Source organism: Crocodylus porosus, unplaced genomic scaffold (genome assembly GCF_001723895.1).
Source record: "Crocodylus porosus isolate Cpor-Errol unplaced genomic scaffold, CroPor_comp1, whole genome shotgun sequence".
Lineage (NCBI taxonomy): Eukaryota > Metazoa > Chordata > Crocodylia > Crocodylidae > Crocodylus > Crocodylus porosus.
The window spans coordinates 28,587,150-28,614,756 of NW_017728951.1; the positions used below are offsets into that span (position 1 = coordinate 28,587,150).

Sequence of the window (27,607 nt, forward strand, 5' to 3'; positions counted from 1 at the left end):
CCCACTGGAGGGGCAGGCAACCCTCCCCTGGCCCACCCCCTCAGCCCTGTGACAGCCACAGCCCCCACATCTGCCCCTCATGCCGTAACCAAATGTCCAGATTTTGCTCTGCTGGTGGGAGCAGGGGGAAGGCAATCAGAGGCAGCAGGGAGCATCACATGGGTTTGCACATGCCCTCAGCTGCAGGCAGGTATGTCTGTGCTCCCTGCTGCCTCTGATCACCCTCACCCTGCTCCCACCAGTAGAGCAAAGAAAGATCAGAAGGTTAAAAAAGAGGACGTGTCTGGGAAAACCCAGATGTATAGTAACCCTAGGTAGTGCTCCACATGCCACTGGGCTGCGTGTAGGCTATGGCTGCATGTCTGTGCATGCCCCTCCCCCCCACTGCTGCAGCCACCCAGAGCCCACACCCAGGCTGCCACCACTGCCCTGTGCTTGTCGGGGCTAAGCCTTCCTTCGCCTATGGTTGTATGTACATCAGCACTGAATCCCCTACCAAACAAAGCAAAAAATTACATTTGCCCATGAAGATCTAACTCACCATGAAGCCACAACACATGGAAAAAACAAAAACTCGAGGCTTACAGTGATCTGTGATTACAGAGGGATGGGTATAATGATCCAGGTGGTCCCTTCTAGTTATATGTTTATGGCTTCTGATAGGGTTGATGCTCCATCCATGCATGTCTTTTCCTAGCGTTTGATCAAGTGGGCTTAGAAAAAGCTTATGCATCTCTGATTTAGTTGGTCTATAAAGTGCATCTTTACCCTGCCTTCTGCCTATCTTTTGAGCCATTTACAACTAATCTGGGGGAAAAAAACCAACAAAGATAGATAGAGTGCTGCTTCCCATTATGTCTCTATATAATTACATATAATATATAAAATATTACATCTATATGATACATTACATTGTATGTTATATATAGTTACACATATGTATATATATTACAAGTATCTATAAAGTGGTAAACAGTACTGTATTGGACAATACAGTAAATGGGTAACATCCTTTTACTTTCTTTTCGTAAATCTGATTTTTTAACTAAATAACTCCAGTTAAAAGAATGTATTTGTGGATCAGATAAGAATTATCAAGCCAGATTGTGGAACTTCTACCCAAATTGTAAAACATCTCATCTACTATTAGAAAATTCCTTTGGGATTTCCTCCAAGTATTTTTCCTAGTAGGCAGCCTACAGCTAAATCACCTTTAGTTAAGGAATCATCAAATTTCATCAGTTAAATCAAACCATGGAAAATCCTGGATGCTGCAATATATGTTGCTAGTCAACTGGCAAGTATTTTTTTTTCAGAATATTTGTTGAATCAATGTCCCAGTATAGTATAAGAGAATGCTGTGTTATTGAAATTTTTGTTTTGTTGAGATATAACCACAAGTTCATTAAAAATTCCACTTTTCCTTATTAATAGTTTGTGTAGATAATGGCATTAGTTCAATAAGACCTATATTGCTCATAGGGGCATTATCTTCTTATATGTAAAATGAACACACAGAAAACAAGGTAATACAGTCACCAACAAAAATCTCCTAGGAAGGAGAAACAAGATTTTTTAATGGCCACAAGAAATTATCAGTATCTCAGTTTTAGCTGTCATTTAGGGAATGAGTATAAGTATACAGCCTATAAATCTGCCCCACTCATTGGAGATATTTAAGATATGCTTAACATCACTAACCAAAACAATCTCACATCATCCTCATCTTGCAATTTGTTCTCCTTCTGTCACCTCCTGATCACCTGTCCCATTTTAGTTTAGATTCAATTCCATAAAGGAACTGTGTATTCTATTATCTTTATATTAGGTTATCAGTTTCCTCAACACTTCTCTGTCCAGCATTGAGCAGTTCAGCATTCACTAGATAGACAATAAAATGCATTCCCATGGACAGTGTGGGTGGAAGAGTGAGAGATTTATTCATTCCTTAAGTACAGCTGTTCCATTTCTAAATTTATCCTTGCACTTCAGCACTGTAATTTATGTTTCAAAATCACCCAGATAAGTGTGTCATAGCAAAAAAGAAACTAACTTCTCGCAATCTGACATACAAGAACCACCATATCAAAACTCTCAATCAAAGTGAAGTGGGATATTTAAAATGTACTTAGATCTGAGATTCTGCAATACAGTAACAAAGGACAAGCACATCCAGACTTCTTCAGTTTATTCAATTTTGTTATTGATTATTTCCAGTCAACTGATGGAATGGGTTACACCTCACTGCAACAAGGGAGGAAGTAGACATTGTCTTATTTCAGACACCTCTGCTTCTATATACAAGCAGGCACCTAAAAAGACAGTAGCCATCAAATAAACAACTTCAAAGAAAAAGGCACAGGCAAGACACATCTGGGCAAAGGTTTCATCAGTCATCACTTTGTATGCTATAAAAGAAGGGCAAAAAAATTAAAAATGTGGAGTGATAAATGCAGCAAGGAAACATCAGGCACAGAAGCACAGCCCTGAGGAAAAGCTGAGAGAGAAAGCTTTCAGGTTGAGTGCAGGCTGAAAGGGGGTTGGAGCTGAAGAGTAAAAAACTATCTTCACTGGTTTAATTCTTGCTGTAGTCAAGGTAACAGGCCTTCATATATTCTTTCTAAATAAGCAAGATTACATCAAAGAAACACCTGACTCCATTTCCAATTTCTCTTCTTAATTTGAACCACCAACAAAACCCAGAATATTTGGCTAACCACTTGGCTCAAAGAAATGGTACATTATTTCCTATTGTTCTTATCAATTGAAGTTCCTTCTTCCTTTTCTGCTACTGCTTACTAGAAATATAAGAATAATGAAATTTTCAATATTGTGCAATCTGCAGATGAAAGACATTTAAGAGTTTACCTCTATAACCCTTCTCATGTAAAACTTCTGTTGACGTCATGTAAAGTATTTCTCTGTTCTAACCAAGACATGAACAGCCACATGGTCCCAATGATTCTCTAGTGCTTTGTAATGAATATTCATAATCATCTACATAATTCACTGGAACACGCATAATAAGCCTACATGCCATTTAAGACTATCCTACTGCCTTTGCAGCAGCATATTCTGTAACAGTCTCTCTTGTTTATAAGCAGAATGGAATTATAGATAATTATCTATAGACTAGTCCCTTTGCCTGAGAAATCAGGAGGAGAAACTGATTATGCTAGTTAGATATTTCACTGACGCCATTCTGTTCATTTACAAAGGATGTACACAAAGTCCTGTTTCTCTTAACACTATAGGTAAAAAAAAAGCATCAAGCCAAACCTGTGCTTCAAAAAAAAGTTCCAATCAGCTCCTGCATAAACTGCAGGTATGCATGAGAGCACTTTAAGGCTCTGGTGCAACCCCCAAGGCTTGAAGCAACGTTCAGCTGAATAGCTCTAGCCATGCATTCAATTTAAGGCACACCAGGAACCAGCAATAAAATTATTACAGGTATTTTGTGTAATAACTTTGTGGCTTATTCCCTGTCTTATTGCATCATTAATTGCATGAACGTGTGGCCTTTTAAACTCGTTAATCATGTCTTAAATGTAACATCTGCCAGGGGCCTGATGCACAGAGCTGCCAGCAGTCAATGCTCCACCTTCTCTGCCTGCGCACGTCAAAAGAGAAGCCTTTTTGGCTTCTAATAAGGCATAGCTGAGATGTCTAGTAACTTAGGCAGTAGCTTCTATTGCTTTAGGTCTTTCTTCACAAAGGGACATTTAAGCGCTCCTGAATTTAGCATGGATGAAGGCTGTGTTTTAGTACACCCATCAGTTTTACACAGGCCTGTGTGTGCGCGTCAGCTTTACACCAGGTCTGTGATTTATGGTAGCACTTAACACCTCCAATAAAACCACAGTAAAAGAGAGAGTGTGCACATGCATACTGGTGCGGGAAATTTGTCTGAATAAAATAAAAACAGAGGGAATATTAGCTCAAACTTCAAATTAAAGCTAAAGGGGAAAATGTTTGATATTTGAAGAATAATGTTCTTTAATTGATTTTCACAGCTTTACTTTTTAGTCAGATTGAGATAATTACTCACATACCTTATTGCATAGAATTTTCAAATTAAGTATAATGAAGAAAAGCCAAAAATCTAATGGGATAAATTTATTTAAAGTTTCCAGAACTAGATCAGTCAAATAAGCTTTAAGGAAGCACCTAACTTTCTTGATCTTTATTTGCACCCTGCTGAAGCACCAAATGATTAATTATCGATTATTAATTAAGAACCTTAACAGCATTTAGGTTATATCTCTTATAATCGTCTCTCCATTTCCACTTATAGTGAGCACTGCTTGCCAGCTCATAGACCTTTGGCTTCTAACTTTCCTCCCTGTCTGAAGAAAGTTATTTGTTTGCTTTTTATCTCCAAAGTTATAAATCAGAGATGTACAGCAAGACAATCTCAACAATCATCCCTCACCCTATTATCTTCTTGCAATATGTTAATTACATGCTTGTAGTATGGAAGAATCCCAGGCACAAAGCTAGTGTCTAATAAAACTACATGTCTGCCTACCTCCTTTTTTTAAAACTAGGCTAAATACATACACAATAGAGAACCAGCGAAACAAAGGGGTCACTAACTGAAATTGTCCTTTAGTTTGTACTGAGCTAGTTCTTCTATTTATTTCATACTACAGTAGACTGAGTAATATATTTGACCACTATAATCTTAGAAAGGTAAAAGAAAAAAACACTTGTACAGCCATCACTGGACCCCGCTTACCAAAACATATGTGCTACAATATTATGCCAACCCACTTTAAAAGTCAATCTTCAGTAATGTCTTAATTCACTTTAGTTTGCTAAGCTATTATTCAAGGAGAAACTTGTGTTCGAAAGTCACATTTAAGCATTTTTTTAAATCTCCCTGTACATGTTAGAAGGAACACTTGATATATGGGCCCACTCAACCAGGACTCCAGTAAATATGTTTTTATATACTCTTTTGCCCTCAAAGTTTACCTGAGACTTTAAGAGTGATTCAGAAACACAATGCGTTGAGGATTTTTTTAAAAGCCAATGATATAATTACAAAACACAAAGGAGACATGGAGAGAGTGAATACCACAACAGGCCTAAATTTGAATCTGTGAGATTCACACATTAAAAACAACTATGTTGCCAGCAAGCCTCCCATATACATCACATCAGAAGAAGCTGTGATTTTAGGAGTGTGATGACAGTTCTATATCCATAATTCTGTCCTAACAAGGCACATGCGTTAATCAGTTTACATCAAAGTTACTGGGAACACAAGGTCCATGACTAATTTGCATCAGAGTGAACAGATTGCAGCTGAAGTCAACTTAAGTTTGGAGGTGCAGCAAAGAACTTCCAGTGATCCCAGAATACAATACTGCATCTTTTTCCAAAACCTCTGAGTGTATTCACATTTGACTTTTAAGCCACCTTTTACCATCACTGTGTTATACAGCACATCCAGATACTGTAGAATTCATATTTTTACTATTATTATTACAGATGTAGGGAGCCACTATAAAAAGGACACAAAGGTGGTGAAATATACTCAACACAAAGAATAATACCCCAGATCTAAGTATCCAGCAATTGAAGTTATTTTTGTTCCTAAAAACATGTCTACTTTTATATATGTGATGTTATTTGTGAGAAATAGCACTAAATAGTGAACCAAGCCTGGGACTGGGAGGCTAGAATTCCTGGGCTAGAATTCCAATATGTTGCCAACTTGACATGGGCCACAGGGGAAGAGATTGATTTGTTCTTCAATTTCACCCGTTTGTGAAGCTGAACAGAATATCTAGGTGATTCATTCTAAATTTTGTGCAGGACGTGAGAATTTTTTTCTATTGACATCAAGTAGGTTTTCCCTAACTTTGAAAGCTTTGACAGCAATAGATAACCAAGCACGTCAATAATTCCAAGATTGCTTCATCTCTCCAAGATTATAGTTTTCTCAGTCAAACCAGCACAACATTCCTATTTCTGCAGTTATAGGCTTTTTTACCACCTTCCCACCTTGATGGTGTTTTTAAGAATGAGTATCACAAGGCAAAATCATTGCCTTGAATAAGATAGTTAACCTTCATTTCAAACACACACTTCCTATTATTGTACAGTACATTCAGGAATTCAAATCCAACTGCGAAAAAAATTGCTTGGAAAATTCTGTGCTAAACCACAGTATAGAACAGAGACACATCCTTTATCTGGTTCATTTGTCAGCTAAACAGTTCTTGTAATGACAAACCAAGAATGTATATTGTGACAAACTGAGAAAAAAATCCTATAAATATGGCAGAAAAGAAAAAGCATCTCTTAGGATTTGCTTATGTATATTCTGCATAGTATTAGAAACAAACTTTAATGACCTCTTTCCCCCTCCTCCCATTTTGTGTTTTTTCCTTTAGCCTACAGCTTAGAAATCAGCATTCTGGCTGACAAGTTGCCCCTGAAATATTCTGTTTACCTTCTGAAACCACCAGTTACGGTCACTAAAGCTTCTGGTGAAAACATGCACACAGTATCCTTGATAAGTAGGCTCACTGCATCTGCTTCAGCCTTAGATACATAGGAAACAATGTCTTCATAGTGGAGAAATCCTGAAAAGCAATATTATATGATAAGCAACAAGTTTTGATCACTAGGTAAAATAATTAGGACACACACAGCATTAAGCAAGCCCAAAATAAAGCTGATGGTAGCCTTCTCACAAAGAAAGCCTAAAATTCATATGAAGGACATGAGACTGCTAACCATTAGGTGCAGGGTCAGGGTTATGACTAAACTGCTCTCTAAATTATGTACCTACCTGGAAATTACAAGCTTGCTATTGAAATTACTGGATAGTGTCATTGCATGTGTTGCATAGGATTTCAGACTAGATCTTCTTTTCTTCTTTTTGTGTCGTTACACCACATTTGACCATTTTGTTATACATGCTTGTGCCCATTTATTGTACTTTTTGAGATCTTTCATCGTACATGTGCTTTTAAGCAATGGGCATTCAGCAGGTGTTGCATTCCAAACCATGATTTTGATGATTTTCAGACTATGTATTCATAATGGAGTTTGTGCTTTTAATCTTTCAAAAGATTATTTTACTTTCATGATATTTAAAGTATGATGCTACCTCTGGGCTGTCAATTCAAGAATTTTCTTATTCCCCCAAGAACATAATTGGGAGGACCTGTTGATAAAGATTTCAGTCTGTCTTTAAATTTTCCTTACGTACTTTTTATCTCAATGAAAGGAAATTTTTAAAAGGATCCCAAAATTTGTACCCCTCTTGTAAGAGAATGCTTCCAAGCAGGTACAGGGCACCCAAAGGAAATACTTCACTAGTAGATTTTCTTAGAAGATCCTGTTTTCGGATGGGCTATAATCCAACAGATCCGAAAAAAAATATTGTAATGCTGAGGGCCAGCATGGACTTTGGAACTACAAACTACATGGCTCCAAAGCCACGTTTCCAAATAGAAACATGGCTCTAAAGCCTCATGGTGCCCTGCCCGGTCCCATGTGCTGGAACCTGCCTCAACAAAATTGGAGGGTCCTTATGTTTCTTAGGAGAGCTAAGGGGAAAGTGTCAGGAAAGATGAGAAGGAGTTTGGGTTCTTATATAATCTTGGGAGGCAGAGAAGAATAGGTCATTCTGAGTATGTTTTTTACTAAATCTGACTAGCCTAAAGCCTATGGCCTCTTTGAGAGCAAATACCAAGATTCCAACAGCCTAAGACATCAGTGAAAATTTACTCCTGAAAACTTTATCATAACAGACATTTGAACACTGACTTCTATGAAAAAAATATGCAATATTAGTGTTTATAAAAACTGTCTTCACAGAGTGTCGGGGGAGTGTCTCCAGAGCAGGATACAAGATTGTGAATATCATTATCTAGTATGCATGAGAGAGAAAAAGAACATGTAAAAATTGCATCTATCTGCACAAAGATTATTGCAAAAAATAGCAAATGGCATGAGTTAGGGAGGTTCTATAGCATCCATACTAACAGTTAAATGAATGGAAGATTAAAGAAAATATAATTTACTATCTCTAATTTTTGAATACATTGTGATGACATATTTTCCTTTTATAACCTTTATATGGAGTTAATCCTAACAAAAGTGGGGAAAAAATGGTATTGTGGTATTTTTACCCTTGCATTTATCTTAAATTATTTTTTCTTGCAATGCACTGAAAAGGCACATAAGCCTAGGAAAAAGAGGTTTAATAACCTGTTTTGAAAAAGGAGACTAGGATAAACATTTGTGTTTTCTTTAAACAAGAAATCCATAGTTGTATACTTGCACAATAGCTGGATATCAACTTGGGACCCTTAACAGTAAAAGCACAAGGTTTTATTCCTTGAGATAGATGGGATGTCTGGATGAAGAGTGTTCTCTTCACTTCATCTTGAACAGAAAAATAATACATCGAGATAATTATTTTTTAAATATTAAAATTAGAATTAGGGTGCTTTTACATGTGCTCAGAGGTGGGGGTGGAGGACATTTTAATTAGAGAAGCTCTCAAGACCCACTCTAATTAAAACACCCACAGTGTCTCATGTACTCATCATCCTGCTTCTCAAAATGGCAGCAGGGATGCTTCAACTAAAGATTGTTCAACAGGCTTTAGCTAAAGCACCCCCACCACTAGTTTGAAATGTGGGGATGCTGAATACATGAGACGCTGCAGCATGCAGATTCAATTAATCAAGACTAATCAGAGCACACTGGAGCATGTGTATAGGTGCCCTTTGTGGCTTACTAGCCTGGGGAATCAAATCCAGGGCCAGTGGCAACAAAAGTTCAAATCTTGACTAATCATGTTCATTGTGGTTCTCTAGGGACTGAGAAATGCCTTTGAAAATTCTTCTTGAAAACAAAATCAAAACTATATTAAAATCCCCAGAGGCTCTTCTTCCTCTGGCATAAATTTAGCTGGATCTACATACTTCCAGTTCAAAGTGAACTAAAGACTTTTACTACAGTACCACAAACTGTTAAAGTTGACTTGAGTTTGCAATAAGCTTCCTAGGAAGAAGTTCTATTAAAAATCACTCAGCTAGCTCACCATCTAAGGAAAGTTCAAATGAAATGTATGGGTTGAAAACATTAGAACATTTTAGCTATAAAAGTTGAGTAACACACATTTGAATAACTTTACTTTTTGGCTAAGTCACAAAAAGTCCACCCTTCCAGAATAATTAGAATCCAAATAAAAGTGCCAGTCTTCCACTCCCGTCCTGTGCTGGGCAATGACATTGCTCTGAGGTTCAGCCCTGTCACACAAAGTCTTTGCATATCAGGATTGGACCCCCACATGCCTACATTGGGCCCTACACCACTCCCATGCACCAGGCTCCTGACACTATTTGAAGACAGGGCCTCACATGCCCCCACTCACTCACCCACTGGGATCAGGCTACAAAGTCTCACACTGGCCCTGCCTGGTCCCATGTCCTGGAACCGGGCTCTGGAGCTCTAAGTGTCAGGATCAGACCCTGGGGAAACCACACCACATGCTGGAATTGGGCCTCAGGGACCTGTATTGCCCCCACTCAGCCCCACATACTGGTGTCAGGCTCTGAAGCCCCACACTGCCACCCACCCAGACCCTAGATCAGGCCCTGCACCTCCCTGCACACCTCCCTCGTGTGCAGGGCCACAGGCTGCAGGTCTTCCCACCAACCTGCATGGAGCCCCATAGGCCAGATAACATGGCACCAAGAGCCAGATCTTGCATGTGGGCTGGCGGTTGAACCCACCCTGGTCTTGAGTTGCCAGGCTGGGTACCCTAAACAGTGGAGCCAATTTGCTCTGTAATTCAAATGTACCTTCTTTTCTGCCCAGAGCTTATGTACCAAACTGGGGTTTCTGGAAAGTTTGTTCCCTCTAGTCTTTCCTAGCTCCAATGCTGGGGGGTCAAGGGTAAATCCACAAGGTGTGTAGCACCATGGTCATACCCCCATTTGGTGGAGCCACACATGAGCTGTCAGTGTGGGGGGTGACCAGAGCCCCTTCTTACCCGCTGCTCCAGAACCCAGGGACTGAAAGCTGCCACTGCCTCTCATCCCTTCCTTTTCCTTGCTTCTGAATTCAGTTGGGTAGAAGGGGAAGAGGAAGGGCAAATAACAGCACCCCATGGGCTTTGGAGGTACTCAAAAGCAAGGCCTACAGCCAGACCCAACTCCAATCAACTGATATGCTTAGAGTTCCCTGCTCACAAGGAAGAGTCCACAATGAGCACGCAACAAACCCAGAGCTCACTGAGCATGTACAACACAGGCAAAGTGTGGGGGTGCCTCAGTCCCCCTTGCCCTGTTCTTGGATCCACTACTGGCTGGGGTCAAACGAAACCTTCCTTAAAACAGGGTAAAAATAGCCTCTCCTATCCTACAGCTTTGTTTTGGATCAAGCAGGGTACCTTCAGCCCTCAGTTTCTTTCCACTGCAGACCTTTACCAGTCTAAGAAACTATTCCATTTAGTTCCCTTCCTCCCTTCAGTTCTGAGCTAAAACTCTCTCCTTCAGACACAATGATCACAGCTTGGGCCTATACTTCATTTCTGGCAGATTTGGACAGTTCACAAGAATCCTGTTCTACCTCAGCAACATTCCTCCCTGCACGTATCCCCTGCCTCTTTTGTAGAGTATCAACAGCACACCATTCCCTTACAACCCTTCCCCTTTTTTATTGAACCACTGGCTGCCTTTTTATCCCCCAGCATCCACCTATTAGTCAGCCAGTCTTTGCCACATAACTTTACTCATTTTCTCCCAGATAAATTGGGTCTGGGACAGATGTAGTCAATCCTCTTAAAGGGCCAAACTCATTGAAAATGGGGAGCACCTATATCAAATGGTGAAAAAAGACCCACTAGACCCACCAGTTTGTCTTTAATCTGGGACTGTATGAAATTGGGTGATTTCAGTATCTGTCTCCTTTCTCTGATAGTTTGAATGCCTGTAAATCAGTCTAGTACTTCTGTGAGTGCCTAGCAATGTCATTTCTAGAAACACCCATCTTTAAGATGACCGTCCTGGAATGATATGATTTTACCTAAGAACAGGAGCTTAGAGGCTGATTGACATTCAAAATATCCTGACTATCTACATGTCAGTCTGAGACACTTATACTCAGAGGGTTTGATCCTGCAGGCTGATGAAATAGATTCAGATATGATTTTTAAAAGAAAGAGATGTACCCAAAATTATACACTGAGTGTCAGTGAATATGAATAGAGGGTGAATATAAGCAAGGCAATCCGAGATCCTAAACTGATATAAAAACACACTGGTGGTGCCAAGAGAAAATACACCAACATAAGCTCCTTCTAGATCTATTTCAACAGGTCAATTTACTCCTGAACTTGGTCCCTAGTAGGTGTGGCATTCCAGTTAAAGTCTCATTGAATTTAAACAGCTGCAAGATCTGTTTGGAATCAGAATTTGGGCCATCCTTAGTCATAGGATGAAAGACACTGTAGATGTGAGTGCAGTATTTGTGAGTCTGCACCAGTACTTAGTATACAACTTGCCTCACTCTATAGGACTTTACTAAACCAAAGCACATTTCACACACTCCCCATATTAAGGTTTAGAATGAAAACACTTCACCTCATTCTGAACCGTACCTTTGCTAATTCTGCTCTGCTGGAGCTCCCATTGTGTGAACATGTTTGATTTTAACAGCTAACTTCAGGACACAAATTTTCCTGTCATTTTTTTCAGCCTTACTCTACAGTATATGATAAGGGTCATGTTAACACTTTTATGAAGAGGGAGCCTACCAAGTCATCTAAAGTTTGTCAGACTGTGTAGCTCAAAAGAACAGTTTATTGAACTTATATGAGCCTCCATTCAACATCAGTAGGCTTGTCAGCATCTCTTTTTATTATGGGAAGTGTCAGGTAACTTTAATAAGACACTATTGCTTATAACTTTGCCAGACTTTAAACATCTGGGCTGAAGTTTTCCATGCTGAGTGTCTGCTGGAAAATTTTCAGCTAAAATGACTGAGCTATTTTTTTAAGGCCAAGAAAAATACAGTATTTTGTCCATGTTAAAAAAAAATTCTTGTGATCTTTTCTTTAAAAAGTTGTCCTGCCCCATGCTTTGACAAGGCGTGGCCTTTCTGTCAGTCATGTCCCCCATGAATCCACCCAAATGTGGCAAAATAATGAGCTTCAGTTAATAGAAATCCCTGTTGTTGGCTGCTAAATTACTCAAAGATGCAATGCAAATTGAGCAAATACCAGCCTCAAGTTGCTTGGGACTTTCTCTACAACTGCAGTTTTGGGCTGCTGTGGCCAATACAAGACCTGCATATGGGAATCTGACCTGAGTGTAGTGAGCCTGCTTCTCCAATACTTTCATTGTTTACAATACTGGGCCCAAGCAGCAGGGAATAGGAAACTGCCTGACAAAGGTGACAAGAGCTGGCTTGCAGGATTGGACAGGAGTAGAGGCATAGATTTGCACAAGGCTCCTGGGTAGGGAGATGATATGAATTGTGACTTGCATGAGTTGGCAGAGGGAAACAGACTAGAAGTTCAGGTTGGAGGACAACTGGGAGAGGTTGAACAAAGAGTCTGAGCCCAGGAGTTGGGGAAAGAGTGGGACTAGCTAGACAAAGAGAGTACAACTGAGAATTAAGGATAGAGAGAAGGATGTAGAAAGGGAGATAAATTTGATGAGCTAATCAGGTGAGGGAGAGGATTAGCAGTAGTTGGGCAGGGGAATTGGGATAAGAACATAGTGGAGCACGCACTGAGGTTCCAAGCAACCCCAGTAGGAAAAATGGAACAAGGAGCTAGTAGAAATGAGGGACAGGGGTCAGAGAGACAACTAGAGGCCACGTAGGAAAGAGAGACAAACTGGACAAAGAATGAAAAGAAAGGAAATTAGGACTGGCTAGGCAAAGAGTTATTACTGGACAGTCCAGAAAAATGAAATTAGGAATTACATCATAGGAAGACTACATCTGGGATCAGAAGACCAATGAAAAGAGGATAAGATAGGGATGAGGTGCTGTAATGGGAAGACAGGGCTTAGCAAAATCAGGCCAGAGGGAACAGGGCTGAGGGTTCACACCTGAAAAAGACAGGACACATGAGAGGGCTGAAAACAAGAATCCAAACCCAGTAGAAAGCACCACTGTTTCCAGCTTGGAAAGGAACCTGATTCCTGAGCTTCACCTTTCCTCTGCTATGAGCGAACTTCTGAGAAATGCACTAGCACCTGCCCCTTCGGTCCCTTCTAGCAGTTTTACCATTTGGAGGAGGGCCTCTTCTTTAATGTATGAAATTAAATGCAGGAACTTTAATAATGTTTTAAAGTCAAGCCCTCACATGTTAGGAAATGCCAGAATTAAGCAGTTTTGAACAGTTTCTTTACTACCAAAATGTAGAATCATTCTCAAACCAGGTCTATCCTATGCACTGCAAAACTCAGGGAACCAGTGGAAACAATAGCATGTGCTCGTGACATTAAATACTGTATCATGAATCATATACACAAAAGGGCCAGATTAATAATGCACAACCATAGCTCTACCATTTCCTAAAATCTCAGTGCCTGAATTCACAACTATAATAATGTTCTTTAACATAATTTTTTACATGTAAAAAAAAATAAGGAAGATTTTTTAAAAGAAGATATTATATTATCTAATTTAAAGAATGAATATAAGTGTTAACGTACGCATATGTTTTAAAAGAAAATCTCCTTTAAAATAATAGTACGCTATTTCAAAAATTCATTTTAATATCATAATTAAATATTAAACTATATTAAGGCAAGAATATGAAAAAGGCCCTATTTAAATTTTGAAAGACCTATCTAATTAATGCTGTTTTCAAGGTAGCAGAGCACTGAGAGACAGATTTTTTAATTGGATTTTACCTGCAATCTGCATTCGTGACAACTTCAGAGTCTTCTCAGCTTTTACTTCTTCCAGAGTTCGAAAACCCATTCTGTACCATTTTTCACTAGTCTTCAATCCCACTCCAAACACAGAAGTAAACAACTAAAGCAAACAGAACAACAGACATTTCAGTGAATTACAAACAACTGGTGGGGCAACACAGTGCAGCTTTCTGAGGGTACACTAGACTGACAGAAAGTAAAACACAAAAAAGTCATTAAACAAACAGGTTTGTTTGAAGGACTATAACGAGAGCAGAAATCATCCGTATCTAACTACCTTCAGATGAGTATAAATTCCTGTGTACAATTACCCTGTTCAGTCAAGTGCTTTTATACATTTATTGTCTTTTAGGAACTTAACATCTAAAAAATAATAGGTAGTGTCCCACCCACTTGGTATGAGTTAATTATAACTGCACTTTGATCAAAGATTATCAGTAGGACTAAGAAACTATACTTGTTTTCAGCATTCAGGGATGGAAAGAGTAATTTTATTTATCTTTATGGGTATATACAGACATTCAAAAACTAGGGGAGGAATCAATTTAAGCAGTGGTGATGCATATGGGGTGCACGGGAGTCCAAATACACCCTCTGAGAGTGTTGGTGCACACCCTGACAGGCCGCACTTCCCACTTAGGTAACAGATGTGGGGGCAGGCAGGGGCACTGGTGGCCCCCCTGTGAGTGCCAACAAGGGAGTGGGAGCGCCGGATGAAGCGCCACAGCCAGTTCCAGAAGTGCCATGACTGCTTCCCGGTCAGTGTGTTCAGCCATGGGAGAGACCCCCCTGCTCGCTGACTGGTTTCTGGTGGGGGGAGGCACATGCACCCCCTAAGGTGGCACCAGTCACCCATAAATTTAAGTTATGTGGTTTTCTCTAAACAACCTTGCTTAGATCAGAAGCAAACTGTATACAGATTCACCCTTTTGGGGAGGGAAGCATAGCGGCATTTCTGCATGCCCCTTATTGTGCCCCGCAGACTCTCTGGGGTGCTAGAGACTGCCAAGCGCCCAATCTACCCTGACTGGCTGCCAGTCATGGGCAACTATGCCCCACATCACACACCAGGACATCAGTATGCAGCCACTCCTTACTCTGGAGAAACACGAAGCTGGCCAGTCCCAGAAGTCTGCTACACCAGGGGTTCCCAACCCTCAGGCCGTGGCTCAGTACTGGGCCATGAAGGGTTGTCTGTCGGTCCATAGAAGGGTTGGCTGCCAGACTGGAAGTGAGCGCAGACTGGAAACCCCAGACCAGCAAACCACAGACTGGAAGTAACTGGCATACTGCGGACTGAGTATATCAAAGGGTTGGCTGTCAATCCACAGTTTGCCGGTCCATAGTCACTTCCAGTCCACAGTTTTATGGTGGTCCTCAGCATAAAAATGTTGGGAACCCCCATGCTATATCACCAACCAGTTCAGCATGCGTAGTCCACAGCCAGAAAGGCCATCCAGGAGGTGTGCTGGTCATCTAGGATGTCTTGGCCAACTGCTTCATCCACCACAACAACCCACAGGAGGTGGTCACCAGCTTCCACTGCATGGGCTTCCCCAACTGCAGGAGGGCCATGGCCAGTACCACATCCCCATCCTCTGCCCACCCAAAGGCAACCTGTGCCTCCTCCTGCAATGAATTTCCTGCCAGTGACTCCTCAGGCCCGCAGTGATGCCATACATCCACAAGAGCTATTTTTCTGTTGTCCCCAGTTTCATCTTTGGTACTGTCATCGATCCTTCCTTCATAATTTGGGACCTGGCTTAACCCCTCCTGCCCTGGCTCACGAAGCCCTACTGGGGGGTGGCCGGACTGCCTAAAGGAGAATTTCAGCTACTTTGAGCAAGTGCTGCATGACTGTTGATTTCTCCTTTGGCCACCTCAAGGCATGCTAGCAGGATCTCACCACATGTCTCAAGGTGGAAGAGGAGAATTTGCCACAACTCATCATTGCTAGATGCATCCCCCCACAATGATCTGAGAGACCAAGGGGGAGGTTTTCCACAAAGCCTGGGCAGAGGTGGTACAGCATGCAGAGCATTATCATGCTGCTACCTCCCCACCACACTGGCTGTGGGCATGGCCCACCCACTCCCCTCCCCACTTCTCTCCAGGAACTTTGAATTTTTGCCTAAGCCCCCATCAGAGCCATGTGGAGTGGGGTAGAGCCATAATGTCCTGCGGAGGAGGGCATCCTTGCTTAGTTCCAAAGTATTCACCAGAACTGAGGGGAGGCTGGGCATGTTGCTGAGTGGTGCTGCATGTGTGGCTCCTGCACTGGTAGTCAGTGGAGCTGTGGGAGTGCTCTGTGTGTGTGAAAAGGGGGCAGTGAAAAGCCATTGGAGGAGTGGGAGAAGTACATCTGTGGCAGTAGTGTCAGAAACAGTGTTCTGGGGGCTGGATGTGTGGCAAGGGTCGAGGACCAATGGGGGTGGTCCCACAAGGAGAAGGGCAATGGGCATAGGTTTGAAGTCCAGGGTCCTGATGACTATGGCATTGGAGCTTTCCCCATGGTCCTGCACATTGTGGTCTGTGCATTCAACAATGCCTGAGAAAATGTGAGGGGAACTCAAGTTTAGCTGCAGGTGGACCTTCACTCTGAGATCCTGTGATGAACTGGGGACCAGCACCAACTGGCCAGAGCCCTTGGGGACCACCCCCCATTGACATACCTTGCACCTTATGGACCCCAGGAACCTGCTCCCAGGCACCTGATTGTACTTTCATCCTGGGACCTCCCTGTATCTCCTTCTTCAGTGATGTTCCTGCCTTTTGACTCCTAAATTTTTATTGGTGTTATGCACACACTTGTACTGAATCTTCATCCATTTAATCTTTGGTCCAGCACCCAGTCCTCATCATGGCTCTATACTTATATCTGTTGGACAATGTGTTTGAACACACCCTTGTTGTGGTGCTCTCTGGCAGAGCTGGTCCTAAATCTCCTGCTCACCCAGAGGGCAATGAGATCCTTCATCTCCCCATGGCTTCAGTTGTGTGACCACGGTTGGGAACTGGAGGAGGATGGGATGGGTTCTTCCATGGTTTCTGATGGTGCCTATGGGGTCTGAGTGTGAGCAGTGAAGGTCTGGCTGTGAAGAGATGGAAGGAAGGGTAGTTGTATGTGGGTGTGGATCCCAGCACATGGTTCTCCCTCTCACTCCAGCTGGGTGAGGTCCCTGCTCCACAGTGACTGGTGCTCCACTGAACAGGCCACCTCCATGACCTCAAACTTTCCAGGAGCTTCTAGCAGGTACCCCCATAATGGTGGCAACACCCCATGCCCAGGATCACTTCTGTGCAGACCTAGTCCTGATGTTCTGCCCCCTGCCACCCTGTTCAGGAGAGGGATTGTCTATGCTGGGGTCCAGGTCACAGGGTGCCTGCCCTTGGCCTCTGAGATGTGGTGTGCAGGTGCCAATGTCAGGGTCCATGGGACTGTGCCCAAGGGTCAGTGTCTGCAGGGCTGTGCTTGAGTTCAGGGGTTATCTGGGGCTCAGTCTGTTGGGGTCTGCATGTATGTTGTAGGGTGCTACATGACAGGGTGTTGGGGGTGTGAAGACATGACTCTGGGATGTGGATGCCCAGGTCCCAGGGCTCATTCAGGGAACACAGATGCCTCACTTCTTGCTGCCTGCCTGCAGCTCACAGGTGGCTGGAGGCAGGACTGTGGAGAGGGGCTCTGATTCCTTAGCACTGGGACAGCCCATGGGCAGGGTCTTCTGGGCACTCAGCCAGAGCAGCCCAGCATGAGCCAAGTGCTACCACACTTCCTGCAAACCGTGCTGAGATACCAAAGGTCAGTAATCTGACTTGAATTGATAGGCAAGAAAAAAGCTATTCTTCCAAACTACCACAATGACTTCATAGTATGAAGGAGAAAAAAAATGACCCAAAGTTTTCTACTTAGTCTATTTAGACCTGATTTGTTTCCATTTTTGAACTGCAAGCCTTTGCTTGTACATTTGAACTTTGATGCTACTCCACTCCCAGGAGATAGGATCAGTGAGAATAGTCTGGATCTTTAAAATACACATGGATGGAAACAGATGCCAATGGAATTCTGGATACGGAGGGCACATAAATAAAAACAGTGGCCTATATTTTAAAAAGTAACTTACAAGATATAAATTTGGACATGATTCTGATTAATTGTTTTTCAAAATTCAATTCAATTTCAAATGAAAATAGAGAGGGTGGGGGTTTTTTCAACTGTTATAAATACAGACTGACAATCCTACAGGCCTTCTTATACTTCTCACTACTGGTTAGCCTTATTTGAAATATAGATTTCACATGAATAAGGGCAGTAGCTCTTACATTTGCTAAACTGCATTGTGTTTGAGAATAGAGCAGTTGCTTGCCATGACCCTGTTTAAAGATAAGTTTTCGTGGCCTAAGACAGTACTGCTGCTTATCTTTTCTGTCTGCATACATCTTTCTCACAAACATCTTTTCTAGTGAAGGTGCCAGTATATGCTAGCTGCCAGATTATATTGGGCCTGTGTCCAATTCCGTGCTGCTGTCCTCATTAATTGTCTCACCCTACACACTAATGCAATGGCACACTAGGAAAGATTTGGTAGGGATGGTCCCTACAATGATACCTGGGTCTTCCTACCCGATTAATCATAGCCAATGATGATTCCAGGTGATAAACCTGGGATTGTATCAAGCTGTACCTCTGGTGTGCCTCTGACTCTAAGCTGCTCTTTTATTGGGATGGGGGAGATGGTATTATCTCCCCCTAATATCCTTAGGCTTCAATTGGTACAGATGCAGAGGGAGGGGAAGTTGGGTCATTCAGGCTTTCCTGTTGCTACAGAAACGTTTTTCGTCACACTCATACACCCAGGTCTTGGGAAGACAAAGCTATGATCATTACCTTTTAGTTAGTAAAATTAGAGCTCAGTGAAATTTGGGGTTTCTGCTTAATGGGAAATTTCTTATTATGTTTCAGTTCATTTTCAGTTCAGATTCCCTGCAACCTGGAAGCTCGCTGGGATATGCAGACACTCAGGTGGGGTACACACATTGAAATAGTCTGGGAAGTTTCTCCTCAGGGGGTGGAGTGGGAACTCTTTCCTGGATACGCCTGAACAGACATTTGACTGCTGAGCCCCTGAAGAGCAGAGAACTTGCAGTGCAGATGCTGCATAAACAAGGGACCCCTGTGCACACATCTCACATCTCAGTGTGCTCTCCAGGCTCTCTCATTGTGCTTGGAGACAAATGGCAGCAGTATATAGGACAGCTCCGACTGGCTTACCCAGATTGCTCATTGTCTGCCGGTGTCTCCCTGCAGCAACATGTGGGAATTGTGAAAGGGACATTTTCTGCTTTTTGCTCAGCTAGAGCACTTGAATCCATCTTGAGTGACACTGTCTCACAGAGCATGTGAGGAGGGGAAGGAGTGGGGGAAATCACCCTGGAATGCTGGAAGACTTTTCTGTGGCTTCTCTCGAAAGGAGATTTGTACAGGTATTTGCTCTCTCAGGACAGACTCAGGAGAAATTGAACCCTGGTTGCTGCCAGGTTATTTTTCTCTTGGAGCAGCCATTTTTGCTCTTGGAGAGAAATCCTAAACATCTGTACACTTGCGGTTTCTACAGAGAGAACAGTGACTCTCCCAGAAGAAACTGAATGTTTATACGTGGCCTGAGTGAAACTGATGTTGTAAGAGCAATAAACTTGGTAGGAATGTCAAGTGGCATTGACTAGGTGGTGGTGGGTTCCCAAGGTCTCCAGTTCCAGGGTAAGTCAATCATGGAGGGCCCTGGAGCCAAGAACTCCATACCTCCAGGGTCCCCAGCTATATAACAGATGCACAAGGTGGGCAACCTCATAGCTTAAACTTCAGACAAATTAGCTGAAGCTCAGAACAGCATTCCCCAATTAAAATTTTTTGCCTGAAAATTTCTAATGAGCTCTACTAGCTATTGTTACAGCTAAGAAGTTGTTGTTATGTTGTTTTAATTATTAAGTTTTCTCCTCTATTCACATCAAAACAGAATTGCATCCATATGTCCACACATTTCACAGATTAGGTCACAACTTTGGCTGCAGAAAAATTATTTGCACAAAAGGAAATGTCTTTGGTGGTTTTGAGCTGGATGTTAGATAAGGAGGAGTATGCCCCACTGAAACACCCAGTCTATACAGAGGCTGCGGAGCCAGGCTAAACTACCATGCTGCTTCTTCCAGTAAAGCACAGGATTTTTTTACATTTGTAAGCACCTTATGTGACCGCTGTCTGCCATGTATGACCTCTCCCTCATGCAATATCTTTTTGGGAATTCCCAGAGTAAAGTTACTATAGAAATAATAAATCCATGGGATTAAAAAACAATATGGATTTTTGAAAAAGAACAAGAGGGGAGTGAATTATTAAATGTTTTATCTGATATGTATTATTACAATTATTACTCAGCAAGTTCAGTGTCAGGAGAGATAATCAAGGTAAACTATTAATACAAGCTAGACTGCTTAGCTTTGCAGTTTCAGGTGAAACACCAGATTTTAAGTCACATTCATTTCATTCTTCTTTTATCTGTGTAGTAGTGCTGCCATTTAATACGTTGTTTTCTACTCCTAGTTTTTTCTACTGTCCTCACTAATTACAAACCAGATGGTTATCTCTCAAAGTGTTCAAAGAAACCTACATTGAGTGCTCAAAGAAACCTACATTCATAAATAATAGTGGTGTGAAAGTAGAAAAGGAGAATCGCATCTTAGGATTTGGTTGCTTCATTTATAAAAACAATAATATTTGCATCATTCACTCCTGAGTAAGGCCCATCAATCTGTACATAAAATGAAACTAGTCACTTGGTGCATCTATATGTAAAATTAATCTGATGCAATAAACTCCAGCACAGTTTATTGCTCCCAGGCTCAGCATTTACAAAGGTGCCAGGGACCATAGCAGGCTGAGCCAGGATGGTGCAGCCCGAGCTGGCAAAGGCCCAGGGGGTCAGCCTGCCAGCCCAGGGCTGCTTCTGCCCAGCAGAATGTGCTGGGGAGGGGCTGGCTGGGGCACAAGGGTGCTACAATACAAAGCTAACTGGCAGGCTGCCCCATCCTGGAGCACCCGTGTGCCTCAGCCAGCCGTCATCACTGTCTACATGTGTGCTGCAGCAGAGTAAATAAGCCAATGTAGAACAGTACTTGTGTTGGGCAGTACTATCCTATGGCAGAGATAATTAGTTTACTCTGGCCTAGTAACACAGCTCATGTAGATGGTGACACTTTACTGCAGAGCTAATCAGGCAACTCGGCAGTAAGCATCTCGTGTAGATGCACCCACTAATTCTGAATGAATAAGTGGTTTTTCAGAGTGGCCGGCTGCCAAAAAAACTGAAACAAATTCAATTTAGTCCAAACCAAAATTTATTTTTCCCCTCTGATTAAAGCAAAAACTAAAAAAAAAAGTCTTTCTATCCAAAATAAAGTTTCATTTTAGACAATCGTAAGAAAAGTAAAGGGCTAGATTCCCAGAATTGCCAAAAAAGAAGGGGTGTCTCTCTTATCTGATTGCCCAGGGGTCACTCACCCAGGTTGTGGGAGAGTAAGTTCAATTCCTTCCTCTTTCAAAGGGGACATTAACTCTCATCTCCCACAGGAAAGGTCCAACTCTTTGTATAAATAATTAGATGTTCCTCCAGGAGAGATTGGAATCCAGGTGGCCCCAAAGCCTGCTGGCAGCTAGGGAATATGTATTTAAATCCTGTCAGGCAGCAAAAGGAACTGAACCCCTCTTCTGGGTGACTTTTCTAACCCCCGAGCTATCAGATAAAAAAAAAGATACTTTCAGCACTGGCACTTTTGTGAATTTAGATCCCCAATGTTTTTTTTTCAGCTAAAGCTATTCAGCACAATCAGGTCAACTTCACAAACAGATCTCAAATATTCAGCATCGTATTTCTTGATGAATTTGCTATTCACCAGAAACAAAACCCCTGACTCACTAGCATTGGGGTTTTAGTATGTTTTGCTTCCATTCATTCAAAGATCATTTTAAATACCATGTTTGTTCCAAGAAACAAATCAAAGCAGATATGTAAAAGATGTAAGCAGTGTTCAGTGGATCAATATCTCAGGTGGATAGTGACATGAAAAGTAGAGAAGAAAACCTCCTTGCTCTCCCAAAATGTGTTCTTTATACTCATTTTGTCAATACTGTATCTCTCAACAGTTGCACTACACATTCATAGGGTTTTGATGAATAGCTGTACAAGCCACATATAATTGTGCCTTTCTATTGGATCTGCAGCCTTTGAATTCAGACCATACTAGCTATATCCTGTGTTTTTCTAATGAGATTAATTCTCTGGAAGTAATTAAGATAAAGAAGAAAGAAGGATGAAAATTTTGGATAATATTAAATAGGAATTACACTTGATTTTGTGTATAATGGATGAAATTACTTAGTCTGTCTGAAGCGTGGGTGTTTATGAGAGAATACAATTATTTTTAATCTTATTTTAAAAAATCATTTAGATTCTTATCTTTTAATGTTTTTGCTAGCTCTGCATTTTCTAAAAGGGCCATTATTGGTTCCAGAACAATTGCAAGAAACTTTATTAACTCTGTGTAATGGTTAGAGATCTATACAAAATGGACTCTAAGCTACTGTCATTTGAAAAAATGAAAATTAAGTTTTTATTCACTATAAACTGCAATTCTTTAGCACTCAGTGAAGTTAGATGCACAAAATTCACTGCCTAAGGTTTTTTTGTGTAATAGATACCTCATTGCTGCATCTGTATTTATTGTTACTGCTAGATTTCTGGTGGTAAAAGTCACTGTATATTGACTCACTTTTTACAGTCTCAGTAATGAGAAAAATTATTCTCCAAAATGTTTGTTGTCATTCATATATTCAAAGTTGCTGCAATTTGGTAACTTTAAAAAACTCATATAATGCTTGGTTTGTTTACAATAAAAAAATCCTATCAGGCTAAGAAGCCTATTGGGTTCATGCAGTTAACTTCTAGAGACCTAGTTTAAAATTCTGGCATTAGTCATACAAATTCAGAATCAGAGTTTCACCAAATTTTTGTAGCCTCATCCTTTTTCTCGGTAAACATTTCTGTGTATTACAAAACTGCCACACAGCTGGGAACTATTCAACATGATAGTCTGCATACAACAGAGAGCTCCCATTAAAATTATAGCACTACTGTAGGGTAGGACTGATACGCTGTTGGAGCAATATGGATATAGACATTTGCAAAGCAGCCCACGCTTCCACTGTCTTATGCTTGGCTGTTGTTATGCTCTGACATTTTCCATGTAAGACATTTTTAAGGCACCTATTACATTGGTATCTAGGCAAGTTAAGGTTTACATACACCTGAAAACTTATGGCCTCCAATGAAATATAATTTTAAAAGGAACTACAACAAATTGTCTACAAATTTCCATAGGGCAGGATTTTCGGAAGTGTCTAAACTGGATGCATCAGTTTCTGGGTGTCCATATTCACATACGTATAAAAGAATTTTTATTCTTCATGTTCTATATTAAAAGGCAGTCGCTTTTTTCAATTCTTTGTAGCACCCTGTGAGATCAATAAGAGTTATTTGTGGTCAGAGTTGTCCTTACATGTGTATCTCACTGGGTAGTCACCATTTATATTGTAAAGTGTGAGATATACCCATTGTTCTTGACATTTGCTAACTGTGTATGATTTTTAACAGTGCAGTGTATTGAATTACCATAGGTTTTTTGAGTGTAACAAAATGTACATTTAACAGCACTTATGTAATGATCACACAATGTTCATTATAATGTTATTTTAGAAAGATATTACTGAAAATGTCTAAAGCATGAACTTAAATCCGAAGGAGACACAAGTTTGGTCATAACGGCATAGCAATTGCCCAATTAGATCAGCCCAAAAGTCCACCTAGCCCAGTATCCTGTCTCTGACAGTGGCCAATAACAGACGCATCACAGGAAGATGCAAGAACCCCAGGGTAGGCAGATGTGAGGTAATACATTCCCTATATAATGTTTTATTCTGATCGCTAAAAAGTTTATTTTAAGCCCCAAAGCCTGAAATTTAATACCCTATCCTAAATTTTTACCATGATAAATTATGACAACTCTGAATCCAAGATTTTGTTTTTATACACACACACACACACACACACACACACACACACACACACACTATGTATATATATATGTGTTTGAACTATATATATTTTTAAAAATGGGGGGGTGTATACATGTATGTATATACATATACACGTACATACATATATATATATCCACTCCAGCTTTGACTCCTGCTATATTCTTGATCTCAGCAACTGTCACTGAATGCCCATTTATTTGTGTGTTATAAAAACAGGAGCTTCTTTCTATAACAATAATTCCCTCTTATTTATTTCCTAAATTAAACAATCTCAGCCTTTTTAGATTCTCTTCTGTTTTCTATATTCCAGGCTTTCTTGTCACCTTTTTCTGATTATGTGCAATGATACTTTTACCAGTAACATTAATGACTAGTACTAGTCTCAAACTTATAAATTATCTTCTTTGTCTTTATAATGTTCTCTTAATTAAAATAAAGCTTGTGTTTGCATTTGCGTTTGTCCATAGCAAGAAGCATAGACAATTGCTAGCAAAAAAGAAACTAGGTTTCCTGATTTGCACTATATGCAAGAAAAAAGGTTATGCATGAATACACATGCACCATATCAAATTTTGTCAGCAATAAAACACTCAAAAAACTGAGAGTTCCTCTGGTGGAAGAAGCACTGAAATTTTAGTAGGTGGGAACTTCTCTACCATTCCATATGATTCTGTGCTGTGCTGTATCCCAAGCAGAACTGTCACTTTGCTTGTGAAACTAGAAAATGCCTGCTGACAAAATTATCCCTCCATCCTTCCCCTCCTTTTTCCTGGAAGGCACATTTCACCAGAATTAAAGATAGCTCTTAGTCATCATCCTCAGTCTGACATTTTTCCAAGATCAGAATAAGACTTGGTTGTGACAATCATGACTAATGAAGCAGAATAATATTGGGTTAAACCTAAGCCAGAAAAGAGTATATGTTACATTGTTTTTCAAGAGAATACCAATTTAAGTTTGATACCAATTACATATGTATCACATTAATTAGAAAGATAGCTGATTTCAGAACAAATCTCTTTCTACTATGCAGCTTCTTTTTTATTAAGTTACTCTTTCCTTAATATTGATAATTTAATACTTGGGATGCCCCTTTACAATAATGTACATGGCACAATTCAGTGAAGAGCAATCAAACAAATATTATAGCTACTATGACCAAATTTGAAGAGGATATACTTACTTTGAATGATTTGTATCGTTCATCATTTAATATTTCTTTAGCTTGAGAACTCTCTCCTTCTTCTATTATATCCTGTATGGAGAAGAATAGAGTACTTTTAGAATAAGGATTTTTAATTAATCTTTAATTTAATATTTGAATAGTACAGTAGGAAGTCGTATCAGCAGGTGAACACACATCCCAAACATGCACACTCACATACAGAGCACTTTTGGTGAACAAAATAGTTTTATTTCTTTGCAAACAAATCCTGCAATATTTATTCAAGTAAAAATCTCACTAATTCAGGAAAGGTGCAAAGATTTGAGCCATCCAAAATACTTCACATTATCAAGAAATGGGTCTGTAATCAAGAAATTACTCATTATAGTTTTATAGTTGGTAGGATCGGAAGGGACCTGAGCAGATCGTCAAGTCCTACCCCCTGCCATGGGCAGGAAAGGGTACTGGGGTTAAACGACCCAGCAAGGTGTTCATCCAGCCTCCTTCTGAAGACCCCCAGGGTTGGAGCAAGCACCACTTCTCTTGGAAGTTGGTTCCAGATCCTAGCTGCCCTGACCGTGAAGCAGTGCTTCCTGATGTCCAGCCTGAACCTACCCTCTATCAACTTATGGCTGTTATTCCTAGTAAATCAATCATCAATTGGAAAGCAATTGTTTCATTATGCAGGGTAGACTTAAACTTATGCAGATTAAACTTATTCATTTTACAAAATGAAGAGTTATAGTAGCACTGGGTATATTTTTGCTCAGTATACAGTCCTTCCAATCTTTCTCCATTCTATTGCCTGGAGTTATACTCAAACTCCCAGTCTCTAGGTCAGTAAGGACTAAGAGCACTGTAGAGGTTATTTTGTCAACTTGTGAAAGAAAGAAAAAAGGGGGAGTCAAGTGAATCACAAGAGTAACTTCTCCACACAAGTAAGTCATTCTGCTCAAATGTCTACTGCAATGATAAATGTCTGCAAGGTGCTGAAAGAGCCAAACTTATTATGAATCCAAAAGAAGAGGGATTTCAGCAAGAATGTACAGTTTGTCCTTCACCTATATGAAAGAATCATGTAAAACTAGAAGTAAGGCAAAATATAACATCAAATTACTAAACTGTTTATGGGTTTTGCTAAAATAGTTTTTCCACAGGCATAGGAACATGGGACTCAAAGGGGCTTCCTCGGTCAAAATATCCGGTCCTCTGCATGTTCCACACTAAAGACAAAGGCAAAAGCCCCCACAGTCCTTGACAGTTTGAGCTCAGGGGAAAATTCCTTCCTGGCCCCGAATTTGGGGATCAGCATCGTGACCCTGAGTAGGACAGCAAGATCCTCTTGTCAATAACCTCAGAGGTCTTAAAGTATTGACACGAATGTAGTAACACCCCAGACAAAAAGGTGAGCCTTAGCTGTGACCTTAACTATGGCCAGAAAAAAAAGCAGCCCCAGAAGCCAGCCACAATTATGAGAGGGGAAAAATTCCTGGCTAACAGGTGACCAGCAAAAGCCTTGAAGCATGAGACCACCTTCTGTGTTAAATCACATCAGGCTAAGCTAACCAATATTGCCAAGGAAGTCTGTTACATTCAAATTAGAGAGTGTGTTTTTTTTTAAATGACATATGCATTTGTTATCATTAGTATCACTAATAATGATAACAAAAATTCCTGGACCATCTTAATTCATTTGGGAAGTTTTGTGACATGTCATATTAATCATAGATTTAAATTCAAATTATTGTAAAGCTTTCCAGAAGTTACTGAGTCTATGGTAGTAAAATATTTCATAGCCTAAAACCATCACTATATCCAACAAAGTAGGTGTTTGCCTATGAAAGCTTATGCTTCTCTAAACTAGCTAAGTCTCAAAGGCTATAAACAGATATCACATTTGAGACAGGCCCATATCAAAACAGGAGCGTCTCAGCAGTGAAAGTTGTAAAGGCGAGCTTCAGAAATGACTGAGCCATTTATAAATTTCACCGGTCACTGCTGTTCCTCTGCCAGTAGATGGCTAGGGAGAGCACAGCCTGGCTGGCTTGCCTCCCTCTGGCATGGCCTGCAATAACCTTACAGCTGGTCTCGGGGAAAAGTCTTAGCAAACTTTATACGGCATACTTCAGACAGATTTGAAGTAGAACAAGTCATATGTACATCTGTAGAACCCTGCGGCAAATGCAATGTCTACTTATGGCCTAAGGTGCCCTCCTGCCCTACCTTCTGCCTATACAGGAGGCATACATACAGGAGGCATACGTACTGGTCTTCACATACCCACATCATAGATTTCATAGATTTCATAGACATCAGGGCTGGAAGGGACCTCGGGAGATCATCGAGTCCAGCCCCCTGCCCAAAGGGCAG

At 40.8% G+C, this 27,607-nt stretch overlaps 1 protein-coding gene across 11 annotated transcripts in view; it reads right to left on the reverse strand.

Annotated features, from left to right (window-relative positions):
- The window catches only part of DNTT (DNA nucleotidylexotransferase), a 332,847-nt gene that overhangs the window by 142,971 nt on the left and 162,269 nt on the right, over window positions 1-27,607 (reverse strand). For all 11 annotated transcript variants that reach the window (XM_019555833.1, XM_019555832.1, XM_019555839.1 and 8 more), the window contains 3 exons: window positions 25,256-25,327; window positions 13,905-14,028; window positions 6,464-6,596 (listed from right to left, as the gene is read on the reverse strand). In XM_019555833.1, the coding sequence (XP_019411378.1) occupies window positions 6,464-6,596; window positions 13,905-14,028; window positions 25,256-25,327 (329 nt within the window). The remainder of the gene's footprint in view (window positions 1-6,463; window positions 6,597-13,904; window positions 14,029-25,255; window positions 25,328-27,607) is intronic.